We start from the raw sequence: 26,994 nt of genomic DNA on the forward strand, positions 1-26,994 counted from the left end.
GCCGAATCTTATATAACATCCACCATGGATCGCATTTGTCAAGTTTTTTGAATGGCTGTTTCAAATATATTAGGTTGTCCAAAAAGTAATTGCGGATTTTTTAAAAAAAGTAAATGCATTTTTAATAAAACTTTGAATGAACTTTAATCAAATATACTTTTTTACACTTTTTTTCTAAAGCAAGCTAATAGTAACAGCTGATAACTGACAGAAAAAGAATGCAATTATACCTTTTTTACACTTTTTTTCTAAAGCAAGCTAAAAGTAACAGCTGATAACTGACAGAAAAAAGAATGCAATTACAGAGTCACAAGCTGTGAAAAAATTTGTCAACGCCGACTATATGAAAAATCCGCAATTACTTTTTGGGCAACCCAATATATGAGCTGCATCGTGTTATTGACCGATATGGACCGTGCTTGCCATTCCGTACAAATCACATAAAAATATCATTTTCGAAATTTCATGCAAATCGTTTTAAACCTTCAAGAGGCTCAAAAGGCCAAAATGGGAGGACGGTTTATATGGCAGCTATGTCAGGTTATGAACCGGTCATACCAAAACGACATATGCAAAACATATCAGCCAAATTGGATAGGAATTGCGCCGTCTATTTCCCAATAAGTCAAATCAGGTGATCTATTTATATGGCGGCTATATCAGGTTATAGACTGATTTAGACGATACTTGTGACAGTTGTTGAAAGTCATACTAAAACGTCATGTGGAAATTTTCAAAAACAATCGCGCCCTCTAGTGGCTCAAGAAGTCTAATCGGGAGATCGGTTTATATGGCAGCTATATCAGGATATAGACTGCTTTAGACCTTACTTGACACACTTGTTGGAAGTCATATCAAGACAATATGTGCAAAATTTCAGCCAAATCGGATAAGAATAGCGCTCTCTAGAAGCTCAAGAAGTCAAGACCCGAGATTGGCTAAATGGCAGCTATACCAAAACATGGACCGATATGGTCCATTTACAATCCCAACCAACCTAACACTAATAAGAAGTAATGCAAATTTGCCCATAAACATACCATTAAGGAACTGGACCAAAATTCTTACAAATCAATGAGTGCTGCCCGATTCAATTTTAAGCTCAATGATAAAGGACCTCCTTTTTATAGCCGAGTCCGAACAGCGTGCTGCAGAGTGACACCTCTTTGGGGAGAAGATTTTACATGGCAAAGTTCCTCACAAATGTCGCCAGCATTAGGAGGGGTTCCTGCCAGCATTCGAACCCAGGCGTTCAGCGTCATAGGCAGACATGCTAACCTCTGCTACGGTGGCCTAATAAGAAGAATTTGTGCAAAATTTCAAGCGCCTAGCTTTAATCCTTCGAAAGTTAGTGTGCTTTCGACAGACGGACGGACATGGCTAGATGGACTAGCAATGTCACGACGATCAAGAATATATATACTCTATTGGGTCTTAGATGAATATTTCGAAGTGTTACAAACGGAATGATGTAATTAGTATTACCCCATCTTATGGTGGAGGGTATAATTAAAAAAAACAGTTATGGAGAAATTTAAGAAATCCAATAAGGTGTATTTTTAGTCGTTATAACATTATATATCAGTTAAAAGGAAAGGGTACCCAAAAAAGGGTAGTTTTAGTACACTTTCCCAAAGGAAAGTGTAGTTTAATTACCCTTTTTTCAAAAGAAAGGGTAGTTTTAGTACCCTTTTTTCTATCCTATCCTTTCTCAAGGGAAAGGATAGGAATAGTTTTTTTCCTAATGAAAGCGTAGGTTTAGCTCCCTTTCCCAAAGGAAAGGGTAGTTTTAGTACCCTTTCCCATAGGAAAGGGTGGTTTTGTACTTTTTCCCAAAGGAAAGAGTAGTTGTAGTAACCTTTTCCCAAAGTAAAGGGTAGTCTAAGTACACTTTCCCAAAGGAAAGGTAGTTTTAGAAGATAGTTTCAGTCCCTTTCCCAATAGAAAGGGTAGTTTTAGTACTCTTGCCCAAAGGAAAGCCTAGTTTTAGTACCTTTTTCCAAAGGAAAGGGTAGTTTAAGTTTCCTTTCCTAAAGGAAAGGATAGTTTATGTACGTTTTCCTAAAGGAAAGGGTAGTTCTAGTAACGTTTCCCAAAGGAAAGGGGAGTTTTAGTACCCTTTCCCAAAGGAAATGGAAGATTTGGTACCCTTTTTCCAAAGGAAAGGGTAGTTTTAAGACCATTTCTAAAGGAAAGAGTAGTTTTAGTACAATTTTCCAAAGGCAAGAGTAGTTTTAGTACCCTTTTCTAAAGGAAAGGGTATTTTTAGTACACTTTCCCTTAGGAGAGGGGTGGTTTTAGTACCCTTTCCCCAAGGAAAGGGTTGTTTAGCGTCATTTCCAAACCACCATTTCTACTTTCAAAGAGGAAATGTTGGTTTTACTACTCTTTCCCAAAGGGAAGAATGGTTTTTGTAACCTTGCGCTTCCCTTTCCCAAAGCATAGGGTGGTTTTAGTACACTTTCCCTTTCCTTTCCTAAAGGAAAGTGAGTTCAAGTTCCATGCTTTTAAAGGCAACAGTAGTTTTTGTACCCTTTCCCATATGTTGAAAATAAGTACCATTTCCCAAAGAGAAGTGTATTTTGAGGACCCTTTCTCAAAGGAAAGGGTTTTATAAGTTCTCTTTTCTAAAGGAAAGAGTAGTTTGAGAAGCTTTTCTCAAAGGAAAGGGTAGATTAAGCACCCTTGCCCTTAATGAAAGGGTAATTTTTGTGCCCTTTCTAAAGGAAAAGTTGTTTTTAGAAACCTTCCCAATATAGTAGTTTTACGAACCTTTCTCAAAGGAAACGGTAGTTTTGGTACCCTTTTCCATAGGAAAGGGTGGTTTTAGTACCCTTTCCCATAGGAAAGTGTGATTTTAGTACCCATTCCCGAAGAAAATCCTAATTTTAGTATCCTTCCCAAAAGGAAAAGTTCGTTTAGGTATCCTTTTCCAAAGGAAAAGTTTGTTTAAGTATCCTTTCCCAAATGAAAGGTTTGTTTTAGTACCCTTTCCCAAGCGAAGGATTGTTTTAGTACCCTTTACCAAAAAAAAAAGGTTTGTTTTAGTACCCTTTCTTAAAGGAAAGTTTAGTTATATTACCCTTTTCCTTCTTGTTCTTACTTTTTAATTTCATTACCTCTTTCCTGATTGATCTAATGACTCTTACATGCCTTTAAGATTTATTCTGCATTCATGTTGTCTCCGCGGCTATTAAATGTCCTGAAATGGGGTATGGAAGTATCATTGATTTGCCATAAATATGTTGCTATTTTTTTCATTGTTCTTCCTAATTGATGCGATGATAAAATGAAATAACTTAACTGCCGCAATTTTATTCAAGATGTTAATTGCCGCAATTAATTATTTACATGTATCTTTTTTCATTGATGTCATTTGTTATGCGTGTTAAAAAGTATTTAATGCCCAGTCGCTTTAACGACCAGTTCCAATTGCAAAACCATAAATTAATGCATTTAATTTTGTCAAAGCTACCACGCTGCAATAGCTTTCAATTTAAACATAAATAAGGTAGAAGGAGAGGCAGGATACAAAAAAAAATTCCATAAAAAGAAATTGAATGTTAAAGCGCCGGCTTCTTCGTTTATGTGAAAGTGACGTCAACAAATCGTTCGCTCAGTTTAGTGTCATTTCGCAATGAACCAAAGACTCGAATGTGCAAATGTTGGTAGAAGAGTTTACCGATACCGAGAATGCCATCAACATGTTGATGATTAATCACGGCTATGGATAAAAGCAGAGTGGTATTTTATTTTAAATGCTAGGTTGGTTGATTGTTTTGTTGGTTGGCTATACCTAAAACATGGTTACATTTCAGTGGCAATGTTTTTTTAATGGCCCCACGATAATGACAACGACAAACAACGAGCGACAGTAGCCGAAAGCGGCAACAGAACGAAAACAGAAACGCTGACATTGTCTTCGACACCATAGTCAACACTTTGGTTAATTAATTATATTCCCAGCACTTGAGACTTGGGGTAATCAACAGGTTTCCATAGCAAACATTCGCTCGCTCACTCACTTACTTACGCATACACCCACACATTTTCCATGGTAGATACCATGTTTATCATCGTATGCAAGACATGCCTCCATGGCAAACAAACAAATAAACCAACAAACAAAGAGCCTACTATCCCACAAATAGGGCAAATAATGAAATCTACTTTTACCAGACTTAGGCAACAAGTGATATCATTATAACACAATCAAATCATTAAATGATCCTTACATGTGCAAAGTCTTATCAGCTTAGCTTTTTTTTTTTGAATCATGATCATTTATTCTTGGCGGCAAAAAGGCACATTGTTTTCAGCAAGTAAAACTAGCGGAAGGGTTTTATTGTGATTATAAAAAGGCCAAGGGGTTGTATGATTTATATTAAATGCATTAAAAATACTTATACGTCACCGTGGATTTGCGGATTATAACGAGAAATTATGCTATGACAGTTAAGTTAAGTTAAGTAAGTTAAGCCCCCCCGACATACTTCTGCAGTATGGCACAGGTCGATTTAGATTTGGATATAGCTGCCATATAGACCGATCTCTCGATTTACGGTTTTGGGCCCATAAAAGGCGCATTTATCGTCCAATGTCTCCGAAATTCGGGACATTGAGTTAGGTTAAGCCCTTCGACTTTTTTCTGCAATATGGCGCAGATCGGTCCGGATTTGAATATAGCTGTCATATAGACCGATCTCTCGATATAAGGTTTTGGGGCCAAAAAAGGCGCATTTATTGTACAATTTCGCCGAAATTTGGGACAGTGAGTTGTGTAAGGCCCTTCGACATTTTTCTAAAACTTGGCCCAAATCGGTCCAGATTTGGATACTGCTGACATATAGACCGATATCTCGATTTAAAGTTTTGACCTCATAAAAGGCGCATTTATAGTTCAATTTCACTGAAATTTGGCACAGTGGCTTATGTTAGGCTTTTCGAAATTCGTGTCGTATATGGTTTAGAACGGTTTATTTTTAGGTATAGCTACTTAAAAGACCAATATTTTGTTATTCACAACTGAACAATGACTTGTACTTATAAGTATTTGGTCCAAATCGGAACAAATTTCGATATAGCAGCTATGAGGCATAAGGTAAGGTGGTTTACATTTATACCCAAGGTGGAGGGTATCCAAAGTTTGGCCCGACCGAACTTAACGCATTTTTACTTGTTTTTTTCTTTATTTTGTTGTATGGTACCGAGAACAAAAGCCATAATTTTGTATATCTGGGTAAAATCAAAATTATTCTAAAACAACTGCTAGGACATGAGGTTGTATGATGAATATTGATATGCATAGCTCACATAACAAGATAATTAAAATATGTATGCAAAGATATGGGTGGGTATGAGTGATATTAATTGAAAATAAAAATTATATGGGTCACTTACTTTAATAGTAATTTTTTAAGTATCACACACATATAAATGTTAGAAAAGAAAATCCTCTCTTAAATTAAGTTAATATAGGCGTTAATGTATTCTAAATGCGGATACATAGAGATTAAGATAATGAAGCGAAAAAATCCATTCTAAAAATGTTATCTTGTCCTCCTCCTTCCTTATATCAATCGTTTCTAATTTATTCATAATCGGTGCCTATGAATGAGTCAGCATACGCTTGGGAATTTCCTTGTTTACATTAGACTCTTTTTTTCTGTAGATACCAATGCGATATTTGCAAAGATAACACCAAGAATAATAGTTTCTTAAATTATTTTCACTTGTAAGGCCTAATTAAGTCATGTCTTACCATTAGGACGATATAAAAATAGAATAATAATTTATAATTCTTTTGTTCTAATCAGTTTCCGTTTTCGATTTGTGGTTTTTGTGGAAAGTTTTGGTGTTAATTATTTTTTTTTTAATTTTTTCATTTTGCATATAAAATTCAATGACTAGGCATGAAAGGTAAATAGAAAAAATAAAAGAACATGGAACTGCTTTCAACTTTTTAAAGTATCATCGAAGAAATATTATACAGATAGGTAAAAAACTGCGGGCAGATGCCTTTTCTAAATATTAAAGAGGAAACCATTGTGCAAAATTGTGGCAATTTTGAACCGCTTTCCATGATATTAACAAGTAAGAAAATCCTTCCTGCCAAATTTCGAGAAAATCGGTTAACCAATGACCATTTTATTGGAATATTACTGCAAATCGGGTGAACATGTATATGGGAGCTACATCTAAATCTGAACCGATTTCGATCAAACTTTACAGGCATAGAGGAAGTCGTCATGGAAAGCGTTGTACGAAGCTTTGGGAAGATTGGTTGATAAATGCGCTTGCAGTGGCTCTAGGGGTGAAAATCGGACGATATATATGTATAAGAGCTATATCTAAATCTGAACCGATTTCTATGAAATTCACCAGTAATGTCGAGAGTCATAAGAAAATCCTTCCTGTCAAATTTCGAGGGAGTCCGTTAACAAATGACCATTTTATTGCATTATTACTGTAAATCGGACGAAGATATATATGGGAGCTATATCCAAATCTGAACCGATTTTTTTCCAATTTCAATAGGCTTCGTCTCTAGGCCGAAAAATAAGCCTGTACCAAATTTGAAGACGATCGGATGAAAACTGCGACCTGTAGTTTGTACACAAATTAACATGGACAGACGGACAGACAGACAGACGGGCAAAGTTAAATCGGATCAGAAAGTGATTCAGAGTCGATCGGTATACTTATCAATGGGTCTAGCTCTTCCTTTTGGGTGTTACAAACAAATGCACTAAGTTATGATACCCTGTACCACAGTAGTGGTGTAGGATATAATCAAATATTGAATAGCATCCTCGATTAGAGCGGGAAAAATATCGACGGCACTATCGATATTTTAGTTTCTGGCTGAATATCGATTGATATTTTTAATATCGATACTATTGGCAAAATTTGACTATATGCAAAATTGAACAACAAAATAGCGATCCGATTGTAAATATGTCTCAATCTTGCATTTTTCATTTGTTCTTCGTGTTAACTATTTCAAGTATCTTTCGAATCGGCCTATAACCTGATATAATTTCCTTATTAAAACTCCCGATTTTACTTCTTGAGCCTATAGAGGGCGCAATTTTCATCCGATTGGGCTAACACTTTGTATAATGATTTCTCTCATGATTTTCAACTGACTTTTTATACCCATCATAATTGGACCCATTAACTGTCCGATTTCGCAGAAATGTGGTTTATGGAGTAGTGTTGAACTCCTGGACATCCCTGTTCAATACGGCCCAGTTTTTGAAATAGGTGCCCTATATATACCGAACTCCCGATTTTTTTTGTCTAGCAACCTACACGCAGGGGATGTCTCCTATGAATGCAGTGCATTGCGTTGGCGGTTAGGAATTGAAGGGGTGGAAAAGGATGTAGTGTTTATAGACATTTGTCTTAAATCTTTGGATGTCATAGTGGGTGGGAAAAACATTAGCGGGAAGTTAATTCCACATATGAACGTGTGGCGCGAAATAAAAATTTCTCTATAATGCATGGACCGCACAATGCTGGACAACCAATTACAAACGAATGTGAGTTCCTGGAATGTCCCTGACAAATATCCTTACATCAGGTACAAAAAGACGAATATTAGACGAACACACAGCATGAAAGTACCGATAGAACAGCGTCAAACAACCCACATTGCGGCGATGTTCAAGGGGGGCAATAGAGTTGGATACTTACCTTAGCCGGAAGTTGATTCCAAATACGAACGGTTCGGACAAAATAAGAATTTCTCTATAATGCATGGATCGCACAATGCTGCCCAACCAATTACAAACGGGAATAAAAAGACGAATATCAGACGAACACACACCATGAAAGTACCTATAGAACCCACATGGGCGGGCAATAGAGTTGGATACCCTACTGTCCCCAATCAAGGTCATTGCTCTCCTCCGTACATGGTCCAGTAGCTCCAGAGATGATTTTGAAGCTCCAGCCCATACATGTGAGTTGTACGGCATTTTCGGCCTTATGAAAGTGGTATAGATGTTAAAAAGATCAGAAGGAATGAAATAATTCTTATACCGTTTAAGGAAACCTAAACACTTAAATGCTTCTTTCGACACCTCAATTAGATGTTTAGCCCAACAGACATCACTTTGTATTTTCATGCTCAGAAGATCAAGAGCTTCTGATTGCTCAACAAAAATGATCGTAATGGGTCAGGGAATCGTTTGTGTGACAACAAACTGCACTGAGTCTTTCGCGGATTAAAATCTGCTCGATTCATTCGGCCCCACTTAGAAATGGCGAGCAAATCCTGGTAGAGTGTATCGTCCATAACCCGCCTCTTGTCCTCAATCTCTGAAAGACTCGGTCTATGATCTAATGAGTACGAATGACAGAGATTACTGTCAACCACAAATGAGTAGATTTGATGTCTGACTCAACAGATCGTTGATGAAAATAAGAAAAAGTGAAGGTGGAAGAAGGTTAAGGTTTTAGACCCATAAATAGTGCATTTATTAACCGATTTTGCTGAAATTAGGCACAATGAGTTGCGTTAGATCCCTTACGTTTCGTACCGAGAATGGTCAAGATCGGACTATATTTAAAAATAGCTGCCAATAGCGATCTGCCAATTTAAGTTCTTGGGACAATAAAGGCACGTTTATTGCTTTGTTTCGCTGAAATTTTACACAGTAGGCTGTGTTAGGCTCCTCGACATTCGTCTTCAATATGGTTCAGATCGGTCTATATTTAGAGATATAGCTGTAATATACATATACCAATCTCCCGATATAAGTTCTGAGGTCCATAAAACGTGAATTTTTGACCGTATTATGATCAATGGCATTTATTGTATATTTTCGTGGGGGTGGGTACCCAAAGTTCAGCCCGGCCGGATTTAATGCATTTTTACTTGTTTAATTCAAGTTGGTGTTTCTGTCTTAATATTTGCTAAAAAAACGGTTTTTAAAAAAATTACTCTCTACTATATATCCCAAAAAAATTTCCCTCTGATTTTTCTTCTCTTTCTTTTTCCATCTCTAATATCTTGCCAACCTCGAGTGCCTATTTTAAGCTTAGCCAAATAAATACAACAAAAAAAAAATCCCAAATGGCAATTCATTTAAAAGGAGGTCTTTACTAAGATTTCAATTAGGGAATTTCACTTTTCATCCTTATCTAAGCAACCATAGGCAACAAGTTGTTATTCTGTGCTTGCCCAATTGTTATAGCTATGTTTTTTTGCTTTGTCCTTAAGTAGACGAAGGACAACAATTATGGAGGGGGTCTAGGGACTTATTTTCCGAGCACGAGCACGAGCAAGGCAATTCAATTATTCATTCATTCACCTCAAAAACAAATGCAAACACAAAAAAAAAGACGAAATGAAAAAAAGAAGAAAATCATTACAATATTTTTGTATAAACAAAGGTTAAATGACCGAAAAAACAGGAGGAATACAAAACAAGATGAAGAGAACTATAATTTCCGCCTTATTACATCTCATTAATGGGAATGATGATGATGATGCGGTAGTGGTGGTGATGGTGATGGAAAGGAAAGACCATTCAGCAATTAATTGACAGACACACCAAAAACATAACAAGCTTAAGAAGTGCATAAACTTGGGGTCATGGCAATGGCGACTGTGACTACTGCTGACCTCTACCCAACTTCCAAGTCATTTGTAAGTCAGCCTGGTAAATATTCCTACATTCGTCTTGGAGACGTATTGTGTGATTTTCTCATTAGTTTTAAGAGTCCTTGCTTACCTCCTTGTTCTTGCTTTGGATATTTTTTGATTTCTTTTTCCTTCTCTTTTTTATTCTTTTTTTTTTGGTCAAGACACTTTGTTATGTCTACCACGCAATTGAAATATTATGCATAAGGGATAGTTGCTGTCCAGGCGGCGAAACTGCCTGATATGCTGTCCGAAAAAGGAAGATGTAAAAGCAAAAATCATAACGAATACCAGAAATCTATATGCAGCAGCAAGAGCTTGGTCTTGGTCTGACTCTTGTTCTTGGGTTGAAAGACAAAGTGTCTTTGTTCCGATTTAATTGTGCGGAAATTAAGTTCTCGAGCATTAAGGGGCTGCTGTCTGGCACTCCAAAGGCATAATGCTAAACTAGGTGGTCTGCAAGAGAGGGAGAATGTAGGAAGGCGGGACCACTTTCAATGATGGTGTTTGATTTCAATAATGCTGCAGACAGGCGGACAGTAACTGCTACTGTCTTTCAGCTTCTTTTTGCTGCTGGTTTTTGTGCTCGCTTGTTAAGATCCTTTGTGTGCCCTGAGAATGCCATCCATGATTCGTTCGTTCATTTTGTTGCTGCTGGTTTCTTTTTTGCATATTTATCCAAAGAATGAATATTACAATTTATTCTTCTTTTTTTGTGGCAAGTTTTGTTTTCCCTCTCCCAAAATGTTGTAAAGGATATCACACTGTTGGTGAGGGTGTTTTTTTTTCCCTACTGTCTTCACTTTGCCATTGTTCTGGCCGGCAATATCAGCGTCAGCATCGGCATTGTAGTCGTTTCGTCCTCATTGAGCAGAGCAGAGATGAGCTGACTTAACCATGTTTTACCCGTCTGTCAATTGTTGGTAATACAAATGTCAATAAAATTGCTGGAAAAGTACAATGGAATATGTTAACAACTTGTACCCATACAAACACTCTTCCACACACACACACATTCACACAGTGTGGCTGATGATGAATGACAATGTTAATACAAAAGCCTTGCTGATGAGCTGGATGAATGATTATGCCCAGGCCCAAGCCAATGATGATAATAATGATGCGGGTTAAAGGTTTATCTGTTACTTATACTTGCAAATAAATCTGCTACACATACGTACATACATATAAATTACGAATGATAAATCAATAATATTTGCATGTCCTTAGTGAAAACCATATCCTTTTTGCCTTGTCCCTGGTCCCTTGCCTCTGATTTTATTTTCTATAAAAAGAACTCATTGAGACTTGTTGTATTACAATGCAAAGGTCATCATTTTGCTGAGCATCATCATTTTTCTTTCATTTGTCCTCTAACCCTGATACATTATAGGGTTAATGTGTTCCCAGGAGAGAGGGGGGGAACAGCATTGGCTGACATCCCTTGACAAAGACCATGGATTAAAGAAGGGAAACCACCGGGTATGCTCTCATGATGGATGAAGTTGTATCTTGTTAGGGACATTTTATTTAAATTTTGTCTTGCTTTCTGTCTCTCTTTGTCAACTTAACTCTTGGTGACACGCGAATGACCTTTGCTTCAAATTAAGCCAATTTGCACCAGACTGTAGCCTGACATACTGCTTGCAGATATCAAGCAACTTAATTAAATCAATCTTTAAATAATATGAATCAATAAGTTATGCAAAAAAAAAATTGAAGTTAATGAGAGGGACAAGGATACCGAAGGCTTGGAGATGGACAACCACAGTTACAGAGACTATCATCATCATCTCCTTGTCATTGGCAAAAAAAAAAATATTGACACGCTGTTTTTTTTTCTTTAATAAACACAACATGGAAATTAATTGAATTTTAACCCTAGATATTAATAAAAGCGGTCCTCAGCAAAAAAATGAAAACATCTATTAATTGGTAAAACATCTTTACATAATTGAAAGCGAAAGCAATTTCCAGAAAAAGGTTTGCTGGGACAACCAATTGCCTTAGTGAGTAGGTTATTATTTGCTGTAAAAAGTTGGCATTTTCTTTTGAAGGTTTTGGTAATTTAATAAGGAGGAAAAATATGAAAATAAGAAGAATTGACAATAAGAAAATTAAAATTTAAAAAGTGATCCTTTGATTGGTTTGCTACAAGAACAAGAAAAAATTTTCTTACTAATTCAAATTCTGCCAATATAATCTCACTAATTCTAATTCTGCCCATGTAATCTTGATCTTATAGCTTGAATCGCACACACTTATTCATATGTGTGAGAAGTTTGCCCCTGTTCCTTAAGGGAATCTGCAAATTGCCATTGCATTTGCAATCTTAAGTCATACCTTGATTCCTGACTTTTCTTCCTACTCCCTTCTTTTTTCATCCCATTCGTCCATTATTTGATTAAATTTTTATATTTGATACATTCTCCTTTCTTCTTGCATTACACAAAACATTCGTAATGCATTCTTACTTTGTCCTTCCTTGTTGTATTCTTTCGTTTCTCATTTTCCTACCTCCGGTTTCATTAATCCCTATTTGTCTTAACCTTCCTTCCGTAATCTTTCTTTCACTAATACTATTACAGCTTACTTCCTTTTCCTTTAGAAAACTTAATTTCAGAAATCATTACTTCAAAAATCTTCCTTCCAGAAATCTATCCTTAAGAAATCTTCCCTATAGTAATCTTTCCCTCATTAATTTTTTCTTCATAAATCTTCCTTGCGGAATTCGCTCCAGATCTCTTGCCATTAGTAATCATATTTTTTCTTCAAAAATCTTTTCATCGAAAATCTCTTCTTCAGAAATCTATCCTTGAAACATCTTTCCTTCAGAAGACCTTCCTTTTGAAATCTTCCCTTCAGAAGTCCTTTCATAAGAAATATTTTCTTGAGAAATCATTCTTCAGAAGTCTTTCTCCTTGAGAAATCATTCTTCAGAAGTCTTTCTCCTTGAGAAATCCTTCTTCAGAAGTCTTTCTCTTTGAGAAATTCTTCTTTAGAAGTCTTTCTCTTTGAGAAATCCTTCTTTAGAAGTCTTTCCTTCAGAAATCTTTCTTCAGAAATCTTTTCTTGAGACATCTTTCCTTCAGAAGACCTTCCTTCTCAAATGTTTACTTCAGAAGTCCTTCCTAAAGAAAAATTTGAGAAATTCTTCTTTAGAAGTTTTTCATTGAGAAATCCTTTTTCAGAAGTCTTTCGTTCAGAAATCTTTCTTCAGAAGTCTTTCCTTCAGAAATCTTTCTTCAGAAGTCTTTCCTTCGGAAATCTTTCTTCAGAAGTCTTTCCTTCATAAAATAAATTCTTCAAAAGTCTTTCCGTCAGAAATCATGAAACTCTTCCTTGAAAAATCCTTCTGCCAGATATTTTTCCTTTATATTTGTTTTTCTTTACACTTGCTTCTTTCAGATATCTTTGCTTCAGAAGTCTTTCGTTCAGAAAACTGTCCACATAAATGTTTCTTTTGGTATTTCGTTTTTCCGTAGTCTTTCCTTACATAATTTTTGTCTTTCTATATCCTTTTCTACATTTATGCTTCCTTCCGAAATTCTGCAGCAATCCTTCCTTAAGCAATCGTTCCTTCCCCAATACTTCCTTCATCAAACCTCGCTTCCGTTATTTTCCATCACAATTCTATACTTAAAAATCCCCCCTTCAGCATTCTTACCTTCCTTAGGAATTTTTCTTCAGTAGTCTAAGCTTGGGAAATCATTCCGTAGTCTGTCATTGCTTATTTTTACCTTTCCGTAGTCTTCGTTCAGTTATGCTTTCTTCAGGAATTCTTTTGTATGCTAAGTTCCATTACTTGTTCTTTCTGTAACATATCTTATGACACAATGGTCTTAAATAGTTAAGAAAGTATATTTAAACAAAAAGAAAAAAAAAGACTGACACTCTAACCTAATATTCTATTACTTACATTTTGTATGTCCTCCACTATTCCTTTTTTCAGTGATCCTTCTTCAACAATTCCTTATCTAACATAACTTTTCTTTCAAAAGTATTCCCTTCAGTGTAACTTAGTTCAACTATCTGTTTTTTCTGAAAATTTCCGATCTATATCGTTTCTATTGCAATCAATATAGGTTAGGTTAGGTTAGGTTAGGTTTAAGTGTCAGTGTGCCATCAGACTCACTAAGACGTTTTCGCCCATTGTGATACCACAGGAACAGGAGAAGGAATATGCCCTTAAGTTCCTACCGTTGATCCATCCAGATCGTTATAAAAAGCCCAACAAATTGCGAATGTTCACATCCGCTAAAGTGGAACTTATTCTGACTGCCAGTGCGGTACTTTTTCCTCTACTTCCTTCTCTACTTTGTCCTCTACTTCGTCCTCTACATCTTCCTCTACTTTTTTAATTTCTTTTCTCTGACTGTTTTAGTCCATCATTGTAATTCTTTTATAACTTAACTGCTTAGTTCACATTATTCTCTTACAATTTCGTCTGATTTTCCAACCTTCTCTGTTCGCTACTAAGTTCCCTAGATGCGCTTCAACTACATCTCTCTCTCTTTTTGAACCGCTATTCGCTCTGCTCCTCTTTCAAGTTCTCCGTTCAACACTCTGTCCACTAGGCAGACAACTATCCTGCCTGCTATCCCGTCAAAAACTCCCTCTGTCCATTACATTGTCAGCTACTCCTTCCACTACTCTGTCCATTACTTCATTCGTTACTCTGTCCACTATATAGTCTATTATATATATCTACTATATATATCAATACTACCTCCAAAACTTTGTCCAATACTTTATCCATTACCTTGTCAATTACTTTGTCCTTTACTTCGTCCACGACTAAGTCCATTACTTCGTCCACTACTTCGTCCATTACTTCGTCCATTACTTCGTCCATTACTTCGTCCATTATTTCGTCCATTACTTCTTCGTCCATTACTTCGTCCATTACTTCGTCCATTACTTCGTCCATTACTTCGTCCATTACTTCGTCCATTACTTCGTCCATTACTTCGTCCATTACTTCGTCCATTACTTCGTCCATTACTTCGTCCATTACTTCGTCCATTACTTCGTCCATTACTTCGTCCATTACTTCGTCCATTACTTCGTCCATTACTTCGTCCATTACTTCGTCCATTACTTCGTCCATTACTTCGTCCATTACTTCGTCCATTACTTCGTCCATTACTTCGTCCATTACTTCGTCCATTACTTCGTCCATTACTTCGTCCATTACTTCGTCCATTACTTCGTCCATTACTTCGTCCATTACTTCGTCCATTACTTCGTCCATTACTTCGTCCATTACTTCGTCCATTACTTCGTCCATTACTTCGTCCATTACTTCGTCCATTACTTCGTCCATTACTTCGTCCATTACTTCGTCCATTACTTCGTCCATTACTTCGTCCATTACTTCGTCCATTACTTCGTCCATTACTTCGTCCATTACTTCGTCCATTACTTCGTCCATTACTTCGTCCATTACTTCGTCCATTACTTCGTCCATTACTTCGTCCATTACTTCGTCCATTACTTCGTCCATTACTTCGTCCATTACTTCGTCCATTACTTCGTCCATTACTTCGTCCATTACTTCGTCCATTACTTCGTCCATGACTTCGTCCATTACTTCGTCCATTACTTCGTCCATTACTTCGTCCATTACTTCGTCCATTACTTCGTCCATTACTTCGTCCATTACTTCGTCCATTACATCGTCCATTACTTCGTCCATTACTTCGTCCATTACTTCGTCCATTACTTCGTCCATTACTTCGTCCATTACTTCGTCCATTACTTCGTCCATTACTTCGTCCATTACTTCGTCCATTACTTCGTCCATTACTTCGTCCATTACTTCGTCCATTACTTCGTCCATTACTTCGTCCATTACTTCGTCCATTACTTCGTCCATTACTTCGTCCATTACTTCGTCCATTACTTCGTCCATTACTTCGTCCATTACTTCGTCCATTACTTGGTCCATTACTTCGTCCATTACTTCGTCCATTACTTCGTCCATTACTTCGTCCATTACTTCGTCCATTACTTCGTCCATTACTTCGTCCATTACTTCGTCCATTACTTCGTCCATTACTTCGTCCATTACTTCGTCCATTACTTCGTCCATTACTTCGTCCATTATTTCGTCCATTACTTCGTCCATTACTTCGTCCATTACTTCGTCCATTACTTCGTCCATTACTTCGTCCATTACTTCGTCCATTACTTCGTCCATTACTTCGTCCATTACTTCGTCCATTACTTCGTCCATTACTTCGTCCATTGCTTCGTCCATTACTTCGTCCATTACTTCGTCCATTACTTCTTCCATTACTTCGTCCATTACTTCGTCCATTAGTTCGTCCATAACTTCGTCCATTCGTTCATAACTTCGCTCATTATTTCTTCCGATACATCGTCCACTACTTTGTTCATTACTTCATCTTTTACTTTTCATTACTTCATCCATTACTATGCCCATTACTTCGTCCCTTACTTCGACAATTACTCTATCCTCTACACAGTCTACTACTCTGCTTATTCTCTGACGTCTATTCCACAAACTTGTCCATCCATTGATCTAACTTCTACTATGTTCATTAATCTGTATACTTCTCCTAACAGCATATCGTTCCCTTTTTAGTATCATGCATAATATAATTCATATTTAAAACTATACGTGCTTGAACACAGAGTGAATACCAATCTGCCCACTCTTTGTCCTTTCGAAAACCTAGGATGTGTCATATCTGCTCATCATTTTCCTGATCGAAGATTAGGTTTGTGTACATAACTCAATTTTATTTCAATTTATTTTTTTAAATTTAGCAACTTTGGGCAAAAAACTCATTTAAAATAACGGTAGCCTTTGGAGGGTAATTACATTGACCTCCGACTTTCCCGTCGGCAGTGTTACAGGCGGCCTAGAATTTATATCGTTGTGTAAATTGCAGGATTTAACTTGGTGACCGTTTCATGAGATTAGCCTTAAGGCATATGTCTACTTTCTTGGCAGCCTTTTGTGTAGCACACACACACATACACACACAAAGGCATAGAAATGACAAATGAACTGTTGTCAACGCTGTCATCATCAACGACCGCATCAAGAGAATTTAAAGTTCTTTTTTAAATTCTTGTTCTTGTTTGAACCCAACACTAGATCCTTGTCAATTTTGTTTGTTGCTGTTTTTTGAGTGTTTTTTTTTTTTGTTTTAGATAAATTGTTTGACAATAAATTGACCATGTTACTTGGATTTCCCCTTGCAGCGTTACTCTTTTCATTTTTGTTGGACAAGACCTCCAACAGATTGCATGTGGAAATTGTTTCCGATGTGTTATCACAAAACAACACAAGAATAACCGGGAAGCACAGACTAATTTGTTATCCTTACTACAATACAAAGAAGACGCAAGTAGGAGAAATACATATAGCGCTTGCACCAGCATGGAAAGGGAGTGGAATGTAGGTAATAAAATGTGTTTAAAATACTTTAGCGTGTGCGGCATATTAATCAGGGAGAAATTTAGCTGGGCATAAGCGTACAACCTAAAACGTAAAGCTTGAAACGGACAATGGCAATAACAACAAAGCCAAGTTAAAATCGTTTGGATAGTGGTTATTGTTGTTGCTGTTGCTATTGTTGTACATGCTGTTTTTAGAGCATGTAATGTTGTGTTTTGTACTTTTCTCTTCTGTTTCCCAAAAAGTCCCCGTGGGCAAAAGAAACTTTATCATCCTGTCACCTAACAACTCACAAATGTTATTTGGCTTCTTAGCCAGGGTTGGCTCCCTTGGAAAACTCCTACGGCGATTTCCCACTGCCCGTTACAGAAGGTCTAAAACTGGTGTTGTAGCTCACTATGGTGGTCATGGCAGGGCAATCGCACCGTGTTGTCGTGCAATAAGCATGGGAGCTAGTAATTAGAAATATACATAAGTGAAGGCCACCCGATTTGCGAATCAAAATTATTTCATATCAGAACACATTTATGAAGATATAGCTGCTATATAAGCCCATCTGCCGAATTAGGGTGTTACGCCCATGAAAGCCCCATTTTTTTCTGGAATATGGTCCATATTGATTTATACACTAAAGGCGCTAGACCCATAAAAGACGTATGTTTTGTCCGATTTCGATTAAATTTGAAACATTGCAAAACGCTCCACGATATCCGAACTTAATAGGGTCCATATCGGGCCACACGGTTCCGCATTTTAATCGCCTGATTGCTGGATTTCGTTAAAATTTGGAGCAGTGAGTTGCGCTATGGTCCCCAATGTCCGACCATCAAATTCGCTAAAATTTGAAAAAAGGGAGTCAAGCTAAAGACGCTATAAAGACAGATTGGCTTGTATTTGGTTACAACTATATGTAGTATATAGATATTAGATGTTGTATATAGATACAATAAAATACGTTGTGAAATACATCCATGATGGTGGGTATTTTAGGCTCGGCACGGCTGAACTTAATGCGTTTTTACTTTTTTTGTTCTTCTACCTTCTTCAGAGTATGGGGATGCACTGTTTTCGTTTTTTAGTTGTAACAACATTCGTCTAAGACCCAATTTTTTTTCCTTAAGAATATTTTATGTCTAGCTTTGATACCCAAAGAACCTTTGAATGTCTGCTATATGCCCTATCCTGCTAGCTGTACAAAAACAAAAATGATATCTATAGACGTCTATTGCCAAAAGTTCAATCAATGTGCCATGTATTTGCTTTTGCCTTTACGCACATTTTGGTAACATAAGCTTATTGCCTGATATTTGATACCACTGTGTCCATGTTTCCATTTAGGTCTGCCTAAAAGAAAAGCCAAATATATTAAAAGAAATAACGAAATGTTGAAAGTTTTAGGGCCATCATAACAACATCACACAAAGTCAAAGATACCCCATCATGCCAACAGGCAGCCATCGTCCGTCTGTACCTCTGGCCAGCCGTATGTCTGTCTGTCTGTCCATTGGCTTGTTACAACTACTATCACTACTGACGCTAAGGGTAAGATGAAATATGTACATTATCATTATAAGCACTTATATGCAAATAAATGCTTTCGTTAAAAGCCCTAAAATATGCTTCATTGTTCGTTCGTTATTATTATGATGTTAGCATCCATTATAAAGACCACCACGCACTCATACTCTTGAAGAGAGACACAGAGAGTGTTCTGCTGCTGCTGCTGCCGTGTTTTGATACATACACTCTCATACATTTCATACATGTAGTATGTAGGTTAGTCGGAACATGCTATGCGATATATGATAGGGGAAGAGCGTGAATGCTTGCTCTCTTCCTCTCTGGCTTACTGACACACATGCACACACTGATAAGGGGAAGGAAGGAAGGATAGACATACTTTCAGACAAACAGGCCAGGCATTGAATTTTGACGTTACTGTCGAAAACAATACATTGTTTGTTTGTGCAGAGGCCTTTGCCAGTATGTGAGTGCGTGTGTTTGGTTATTTCTTTTTTTTCGTTTTGTTGTTGTTGTTTACTTATTAACGAGTATGTGTTTGTTTGTATTGAAGCATTTCCTCTCCCTTAGCGTGTCGGTGTATATGTGTGTGTGTGTGTGTGTTTTCATTTCTTTTCGAACACTTAAACGTTTTACAAAGACGTCGCTCAAGCAGAAAGAACAAGAAGAGAAAGAAGTAGCAGCAGCAAGAATAATAAGAATACAAAATAATAATAAAAAAATAAAATTACAATTATTATGGGGCTGTTATTGAAGTTTATTAGATCATGATGTTTATATTACAACAAGAAAGCAGGCAAGAACAAACAAACACACACGAAATAGCTAGGGCTATGGGCCATTCAGAGCCTAAAGGCAAGCATTAAGAGGGCGTTGAAGATTCAACGCGACTCGATACAGAGTTCATTGCCGCCTGCAACAAACAAAAGAAGCTTTTGTTTTTTGACTCTGTGTCCCTTTGCCATTTTGGGCTAAGCATTTAATAAAAACTCAATTGAAAATGTGAAGAAATTGAATTTAGACATAAATTTGTTTACATTGTTTTCGTTTTAATCCCAACTGCACTGGGTAAGAAAGTAAATAGATTCTCCTTAAGACTACACACTTTGTTTATTATAAGAAAGTAAAAGGAAAAACGACAACAAAACAAGACATTGCCTTAAACCAGATCATATGAAATAACTTGTTGAAATCACTTCATTCATAGGCCCACAAAAAATTGTTTTTGTCGTGGGCAGAAAAATAAAGGACACTAAAAATTGTACTCATTTTAATCTTTCCCCCCCATCAAGCTGACCATCGTTGTTGTCTTGAATATAACTTGTGGTCTAATAAGTTATACTCCTACGTTGGTATTTATTATTATGGTCATAACAACTTCCCACGAAAGTGGACAGTGATACTCTTCAAATGCATATATTTACCGAACTAACATTCTTTTAATACACTCTATGAATTAATTTCCATTTCATTTAAAAACCACGATATTAATGCTAGAGGATGGCCAAATAGAGATAGAGGGAGACAGTGAATGAGAGAGGCTAAGATAAACAGCAGGAGAGAGAATCCGAAGGAGAGCATTTGATACATTACTGGTCGAGAGAAAGAGTGAAACAGAGAGTGAGAGAGATAAATTTCTCTGAGAATTGGGAGCAAAGGACCTGTTTAACAGGATATTAAAGAGCTTTTTTTCTTAAAGCAAGGAAAATGCTAAGCTTTTATTTTGATTGGTTCCAATTGTAGGGATGCCAGATAGAATCAGTATTTTAACAATCACAGAAGGTTTAAAATGGAGCCCACCGTAGCGCAGAGGTTAGCATTTCCGCCTATAACGTTGAATGCCTGGGTTCGAATCCTGGCAGGACCATTAGAAAAATTTTCAGCGGTGGTTTTCCCCACCTAATGCTGGCGACATTTTTGAGGTACTTTGCCATGTAAAAACTTTTGCCCAAAGGAGTGTCGCTCTGTGGCACGCCGTTGGGAGTCGGCTATAAAAAGGAGGCCCCTTGTCATTGAGGTTAAAATTAAATCGGACAGCACTCATTGATTTGCGAGAAGTTTGCTGTAGTTCCTTAATGGAATGTTCATGGGCAAATTTGCAGAAGGTTTGGAATATTGATACAAAACACTAGCAGCGCTATTCTGAACAAAAATTCACTGGGAGGTTTTTCTCTACTCTCTTTTTCCCCTCGCCGGGAGTTTCTTCTTTACTCCCATTTCCCTTCTCCCAGGGAAAAAGTAGGTATTCTGATATTCGTAATAATATGGAGAATGGGATGATAAGTTTAGGTAAAATTCCTCCAAACAAATGGAAAGGAGTTGGTTTGAACAAGTAAAAACGCTTTCGGCCGTGCTGAATCTTTAAACCCCACCTCCAAGGATTCTGCGAAAAATTGATACAAAAAAAAAATTAGCTGAAAAGCACAATTTTACCCCAAATTTCTGCCAAAGCAGGCAAAAATTAAAGCTTCTAGGAACCGAACAACGATAATCGAGAGATCAGTTTGTATGGGAGCTACACCAGGTTATAGACCGATTTGGACCGTTCTTAGCACAGGCGTCCTGCAATTTTAAAAAACTTATTTTTATAATTATTTTTTAGATATAAACACCAGTGGTAAGAAAGAGTCACACAATTGTTACGGGAGATCTGTCTGTAGGCGGTCTCTTTACAAATTTTTTCTTGACCAATAAAAGGTCCGCCTTTTATATATGAGAAAGGACTTGAATCGGCAGAAGGGGAGATATGATGGCTATATATCCTAATGTTGTCCGATCTATACCATATTCGGCTTAGATGTGAAGGAGTCTAACACGACTCGATGTGCTTAATTTCAGCGAAATGGGACATTTAATGGGACTTAGACATAAAATCGGGAAATCGTTCTATATGGGCGCTATATTAGAGTCTGATATATCCTATCTTCAAACATAACTTGCCTATGAACAAAAAAAGAATCATTATAAAGTTTCAGTTCTATACCTTAATTTTTGAAGACTGTAACGAGATTTCAACAGACGAATGGACTTACAGACGGATGGGCATGGCAAGATCGCACTAAGACATCTGCAGACTATTCCAAGCCAATGGAAGCTGTGTATCTTCACAACACTGTGCAATATTGTGTTTATATTTGCCTACCACTGCTCTACAGAGTCTGAAAGAAAAATTTCGATGAATTGCAAATGGAATGAGAAAATTATTAATTATTATTTTTATTTTTTACAGAACGTAGCCTTTGAAGGAGTCACGGTGCATAAATGGATTTGTTTTAAAAGGCTGTATTTTATTAATTAAGGGTAAGTCTCTTTTCAATTTCAGTTCGATTTATCTATACTGACAATAATTTACATAAGTTCTACAGAAATTTCTATAAAATTAGCCCATTAATGTGTGACCCTTGAACGATTCCTTCTCCGATTTTAATGAATTTATTATTTAAACAAAAAATGTCTTCAATTTTTTTTTGAACAAAACATTTCAAATTTTTTTACAAAAAAATTCTCTCTTCTTCAAATTTTTTTTTAAACAAAACATTACTTCAAATTTAAAAAAAATGTCTCAAAATTGACAAAAAAAATTTCTTAAAATTTTAAAAAAAAAATTCTTATAATTTTTTAAAAAAAAAATTTCAACAAAAAATATTTTTTACTTTTATAACAAAAAATTTCTTAAAATTTTTTGAACGAAAATGTTTTATTTTTTTAATAAAATTTACAAAAATTTTTAAATAAAATTTACAAAAATTTTTAAATAAAATTTACAAAATTTTTTAAATAAATTTTAAAATTTTTTAAATAAAATTTACAAATTTTTTCAATAAATTTTACAATTTTTTTAAATAAATTTTACACTTTTTTAAACAAATTTTACAAAATTTTTTAAATAAGTTTTACAATTTTTTTTTTTTTAAATAAATTTTACATTTTTTGTCTTTTTGGGCTCTCTTATTTTGATATTTGAGATCGTTTTGTTATCTTTCGAACTTTATTAGCTCGAGATCATATTCAATGCTTACTATTCAAAGAAGAGGATAGCAGAGGTATTATAAAAGTTGGGCAAGTGTGTGTTATCATTCACAACACTTTGATTGGCATGGTGGATCGCGATTTCTGATACGCCATGTTTCTTCATCAACGCCATTGTCAAATTGATTAAGGTGCCCTACTTACCCAAAGACTATTGAGTACGGTGTAAAGCACGCTTTTGTTTCGTAACATGGTTAAATAAGACATAGACTTTTAATTTACTAAAATTTTATTAACAACATATTTTAAAATGTTTTGCTTTTAAATAATTTTTTAAAGTTTTCTTAACAAAAAAAAAATTTTTTTTATTTTAACATACATTTTTTTTTTTTATTTTTTTTTTCAAACTCTTGGAAAAGATGGAAAAAGTCGTTTGTTATGTGTCTTAAGACAGTTTATACTGCAAAAATATAATTTTCTATTAATTTATGAACATTTAGCTAAGAAAAGCTAATTCAAGCTGTAGCACAGTAATAGTAATAGACCTATCGCTATAAAATTTTTGAAATAGGAACCAATAAATGCAACAAGACACTTAAACAGTTTCCAAAAATCTCATTCCTTATAATTTGTAGAGAAAGTTTTGTTTGAAGTTTTGGTCTATATATTGGGTTGCCCAAAAAGTAATTGCGGATTTTTCATATAGTCGGCGTTGACAAATTTTTTCACAGCTTGTGACTCTGTAATTGGATTCTTTCTTCTGTCAGTTATCAGCTGTTACTTTTAGCTTGCTTTAGAAAAAATGTGTAAAAAAAGTATATTTGATTAAAGTTCATTCTAAGCTTTATTAAAAATGCATTTACTTTCTTTTAAAAAATCCGCAATTACTTTTTGGACAACCCAATAAATTTGCAGACTTTTTCCAAACTAATTTTCCCCTAAGTATGACTTTATATGACAAGAAAAGTTTCCTTTGATTAGTTTATTCGTCCACTTTATGCCATTCAAACCCACATTAGGATACCTCTTTCCTTGCTCGAACTAGAATTTTTCTAAGACAGTTCTATTTTTGGGTTTTCTTTCTACCTATTCGTTGTTAATGGGTCAAAAAACATTGGGGCGTATTGGTTATACGATTAGTTAAAATATTCATACGCACTATGGTATTTTATATATGCTTTACAAAATTATACCGCCTTTTCTATTTTGGTAAAAAATATTATGCAAAAACCGAAAAGAAGCTGCTGACTAGCACTGAATGTAGCAGGTCCTTAGGAATTTTTTATATAGTTCTCTTTTTGCCCATGTATCGTAGAAAGGAATACTCTAAGACACACAGTGGTCCATTGGTTAACATTTTTTGTTGTGGAACAAACGACATTTTTTTTTTAGCAAGGGCTAAAGATTTCTATCTAACTATGAGGCACGGCTGCAGGCTGTGTTATGTTTAGCAAAAAAACAAAAAAAACGTCCTGCAATATTTTAAAATTTTTTTTTGTAACTTTTTGCCTTTAAGCAAAATGTAGCGCAAGTTATTCCACAAAAAAATCTGTTTTTATAATGCACCAATGTAAAAATTAAAAATCCTTTTTTATAATGTACCAAATAAAAAACCAAATGAGATAAATGTTCCAAAAAATGCTAGTGAGGCAGGTCGTATGAGTTTTATTATTTGTTATTATATGCACAATACCTTTAGTGCGTATAAGTAATTTTTTGGATTAATAATGCTTATACGCTCTCCTCTAAGCGAGACACCAAAGCTTTGCTCAAATGTAATTGAAATGTGTTTCTTATTATTTTTGTATACCTTACTATTTCACATAGGATTTTAAAAGAACACGAAATGTTTCGTTTCACAAAGTATCTCCAGTTTCTCTCTTTTTGCTGCTTATTCTCAAAACTCTACTCTCTTCATAACTTACCCCCAGTTGGCTGCCCTATTCATCATTTGTTGGAAAAAAGCAAAACAACAAGGCACATCATCTAAAAATGTTGCCTGCTCATTTGTTGAATGTGCCAAATAAAAGCTTTCGCTTTCCTTGGAGTCTTTTTACCCTCTCTATACTCGCGTCAAAGTGCCAACGACTAAACCAAAAGCTAACAACACACACGAAACGACGATTGTGTGAGGACCAGTAGACAAATTCTTTAAAGCTTTCGTTCACCAACCAGTTGGAATCCATCTACAGCATAAAGCAGTACATTCTCTCCGAAGTATGCTCTGTAATGAAAACGCGGCCGTAATTAAAAATCCATATTTAAATACAAACAGACATAGTTTTGATTAAAAAAAAAAAAATCACAAAAAAACAAACGCAAGAAATATATACATAAAAAATATATAGAAACAGAAATAGTCAAGTATTACAAATGTGTTATGATATCGTTGAAGTGCGTTTGTGTGTGTGTATGTATATAGATATATATGTATATGACCAGGCATAATTGAAGCTAGGCCAGCGTGTGAGCGTGTGTTGGATAGTGTATTTATGTAAATCTGCTGGCTGCCAGTGAAAGGATTATTTGCAAGCATTCTTATCGTTTGTCGGTTATTCTAAAACTCCTGTGCTTGTGTGTGTGTGTGTGTGTGCGGAAGGTGCATCGAACTGTGTTTTTGGCTTGTGCTGTGTGCTATGTGCATTAGGCTGTGTGTGTGTCGTTTGATGGTGTTGGATGATGGTTAGTGCTTGTAGCAGTGATTGCTAGATTGGTCATTGTGCATGGTTGATGGCTAAAATATAGGTTAAAATAACAGTAAATATTGGCTTTCTGTCAGTCACAAACACTCACTTACTCGCTCAAACACACATACACGCGCACACATCCGCCCATAATAGTTCTGTGGCCAGTGGCTAGTATTAGCAAGCTAAATAAAGCTATGCCAAGTAACAGCGACCACAACAACAATAAAGGCGAACTAAATCATAACAGCAACGTCATTTCAATTCAATCAAAGTGCTGAACACTGAGCCTTGTTTTGCGCGTCATCATCATAGTTTTATACAGACCTACAAGCAGTCAGGGTATTTTTTTTTTGCTCTCCCGACTCTTCATGTTCGTGCCAAGTCCATTTTGAAAACTAAATACCACTCCAGACTCAGAGTTTGTTCTTTCTTTTGGTGTCTGCTGTAAGTGTGTCATTTTGTTCTGCTCCAAGAAACGTAAAGCATAATTCTGAACTGTGTGAAAGTGGTTCGTTGGTTATTTTGTTAGACAAACACCATAATCGTCAACAACATCATCATCACCTTCATCATCGTTGTTCTTATTGTCGCCGTGGCTAGAGTTGTTAAAGTGTAACTAACGAATGAACGCACGCACCTTAGCATTTTGCTTTATGTGCCTAACATTTAAACAAACGCCTCAAGTTCCGTTTTGTGTGCGCCGTTTGGTGGCCGTCGTTCTATATTTAAATTATGGTGTTGTTGGCCTAAGGACCAAAATAACCGGAAATCAACACTAAAAAGACTCGCCATTTGTGCTCAAAGTGTATTTGCCTGTGTTTGAGTGTGTCATCAACCTTTACTTTAGCCTGAATTGGCGATTGCAGCGCAGCCAAAAGCAGCAATAGAGGCAACATTGGCAGTTTTCATATAAAGTAAGAGCAATTTGTTGTTTCCTTTAACATTTTGATTAGGATTTATTAAACCACATATAGAAACTGTGGTTTTAAGGGGTATTATGAAATTTTTGTATTAAAAATTCTTGATATATTAAATAGGAATAATGAAAAAACGTTTTTTTAATTTCTTCTGCCTTTACTTTTTCGCCAAATATATTTTATTTTTCACTAAACTTTAGTTAAAATTGCCTAGAGATTTTTTAGAACAAATTTTTACGCGATGAACCTTAGTGCGTATGATTTATAATGATTAATAAAAGTGTGGCCCATAGTGCGTATTGACAATTTAAAATCAAAAACAACTTTTTTATCTAGCCTATAAAATAAGTTTTAACATTCAACATCAGCATTTTGTCTGATTATGTGTTTTTCTACGGTTTATGTTCTGCTTAAAATTCCTAAAATCATAATTTCTACAGAATTTAGAAAAAAAGCCAACTTAAAATTCTTTTGTTGGCTTCCACCTATATTTGTTAGATTATGCTTACGTGCATGTATATTTCATATAGTATATTTCACTTGATTAATTTTTTGCTAATTACTTATAAATATTTTCGAACGAATCCTTATTTGCGATTGTCGGGTTGCATATGAGTTGTAATGATTATTAAATTGCGGTAATGACTTTTAGAGCGTATGTCGTTAGACTGATATGAAATAAAAAAAGAAGTTCCTTAGTATAATTTTTGACTGTTTTTGTAACAATTGAAAATTCAGTTGCAATTTTTCAAAGACAATTTTTGGTGTAAGTTTGCTTAACCCATTAACACCGATTGGGTAGAAAAATACCCAAGA

The 26,994-nt window shown here is 35.7% G+C and overlaps 2 protein-coding genes across 2 annotated transcripts in view; one reads left to right on the forward strand and one right to left on the reverse strand.

Moving 5' to 3' along the window:
- Positions 1-26,994, forward strand: part of LOC106082528 (high affinity cGMP-specific 3',5'-cyclic phosphodiesterase 9A) — a 306,942-nt gene that overhangs the window by 41,410 nt on the left and 238,538 nt on the right. Inside the window, exon 3 of the mRNA XM_013245098.2 lies at positions 21,835-21,905. The gene's annotated coding sequence lies outside the window, so the exon portion shown is untranslated. The remainder of the gene's footprint in view (positions 1-21,834; positions 21,906-26,994) is intronic.
- On the reverse strand, positions 10,452-15,998 carry LOC131996698 (coiled-coil domain-containing protein 1-like). Its single transcript, XM_059366440.1, has 2 exons — positions 14,382-15,998; positions 10,452-10,562 (listed from the first exon to the last, which is right to left on the reverse strand). The coding sequence occupies exons 1-2, from the start codon at positions 15,996-15,998 to the stop codon at positions 10,452-10,454; spliced, it is 1,728 nt and encodes a 575-aa protein (XP_059222423.1).

Source organism: Stomoxys calcitrans, chromosome 4, assembly GCF_963082655.1.
Source record: "Stomoxys calcitrans chromosome 4, idStoCalc2.1, whole genome shotgun sequence".
Classification (NCBI taxonomy): domain Eukaryota; kingdom Metazoa; phylum Arthropoda; class Insecta; order Diptera; family Muscidae; genus Stomoxys; species Stomoxys calcitrans.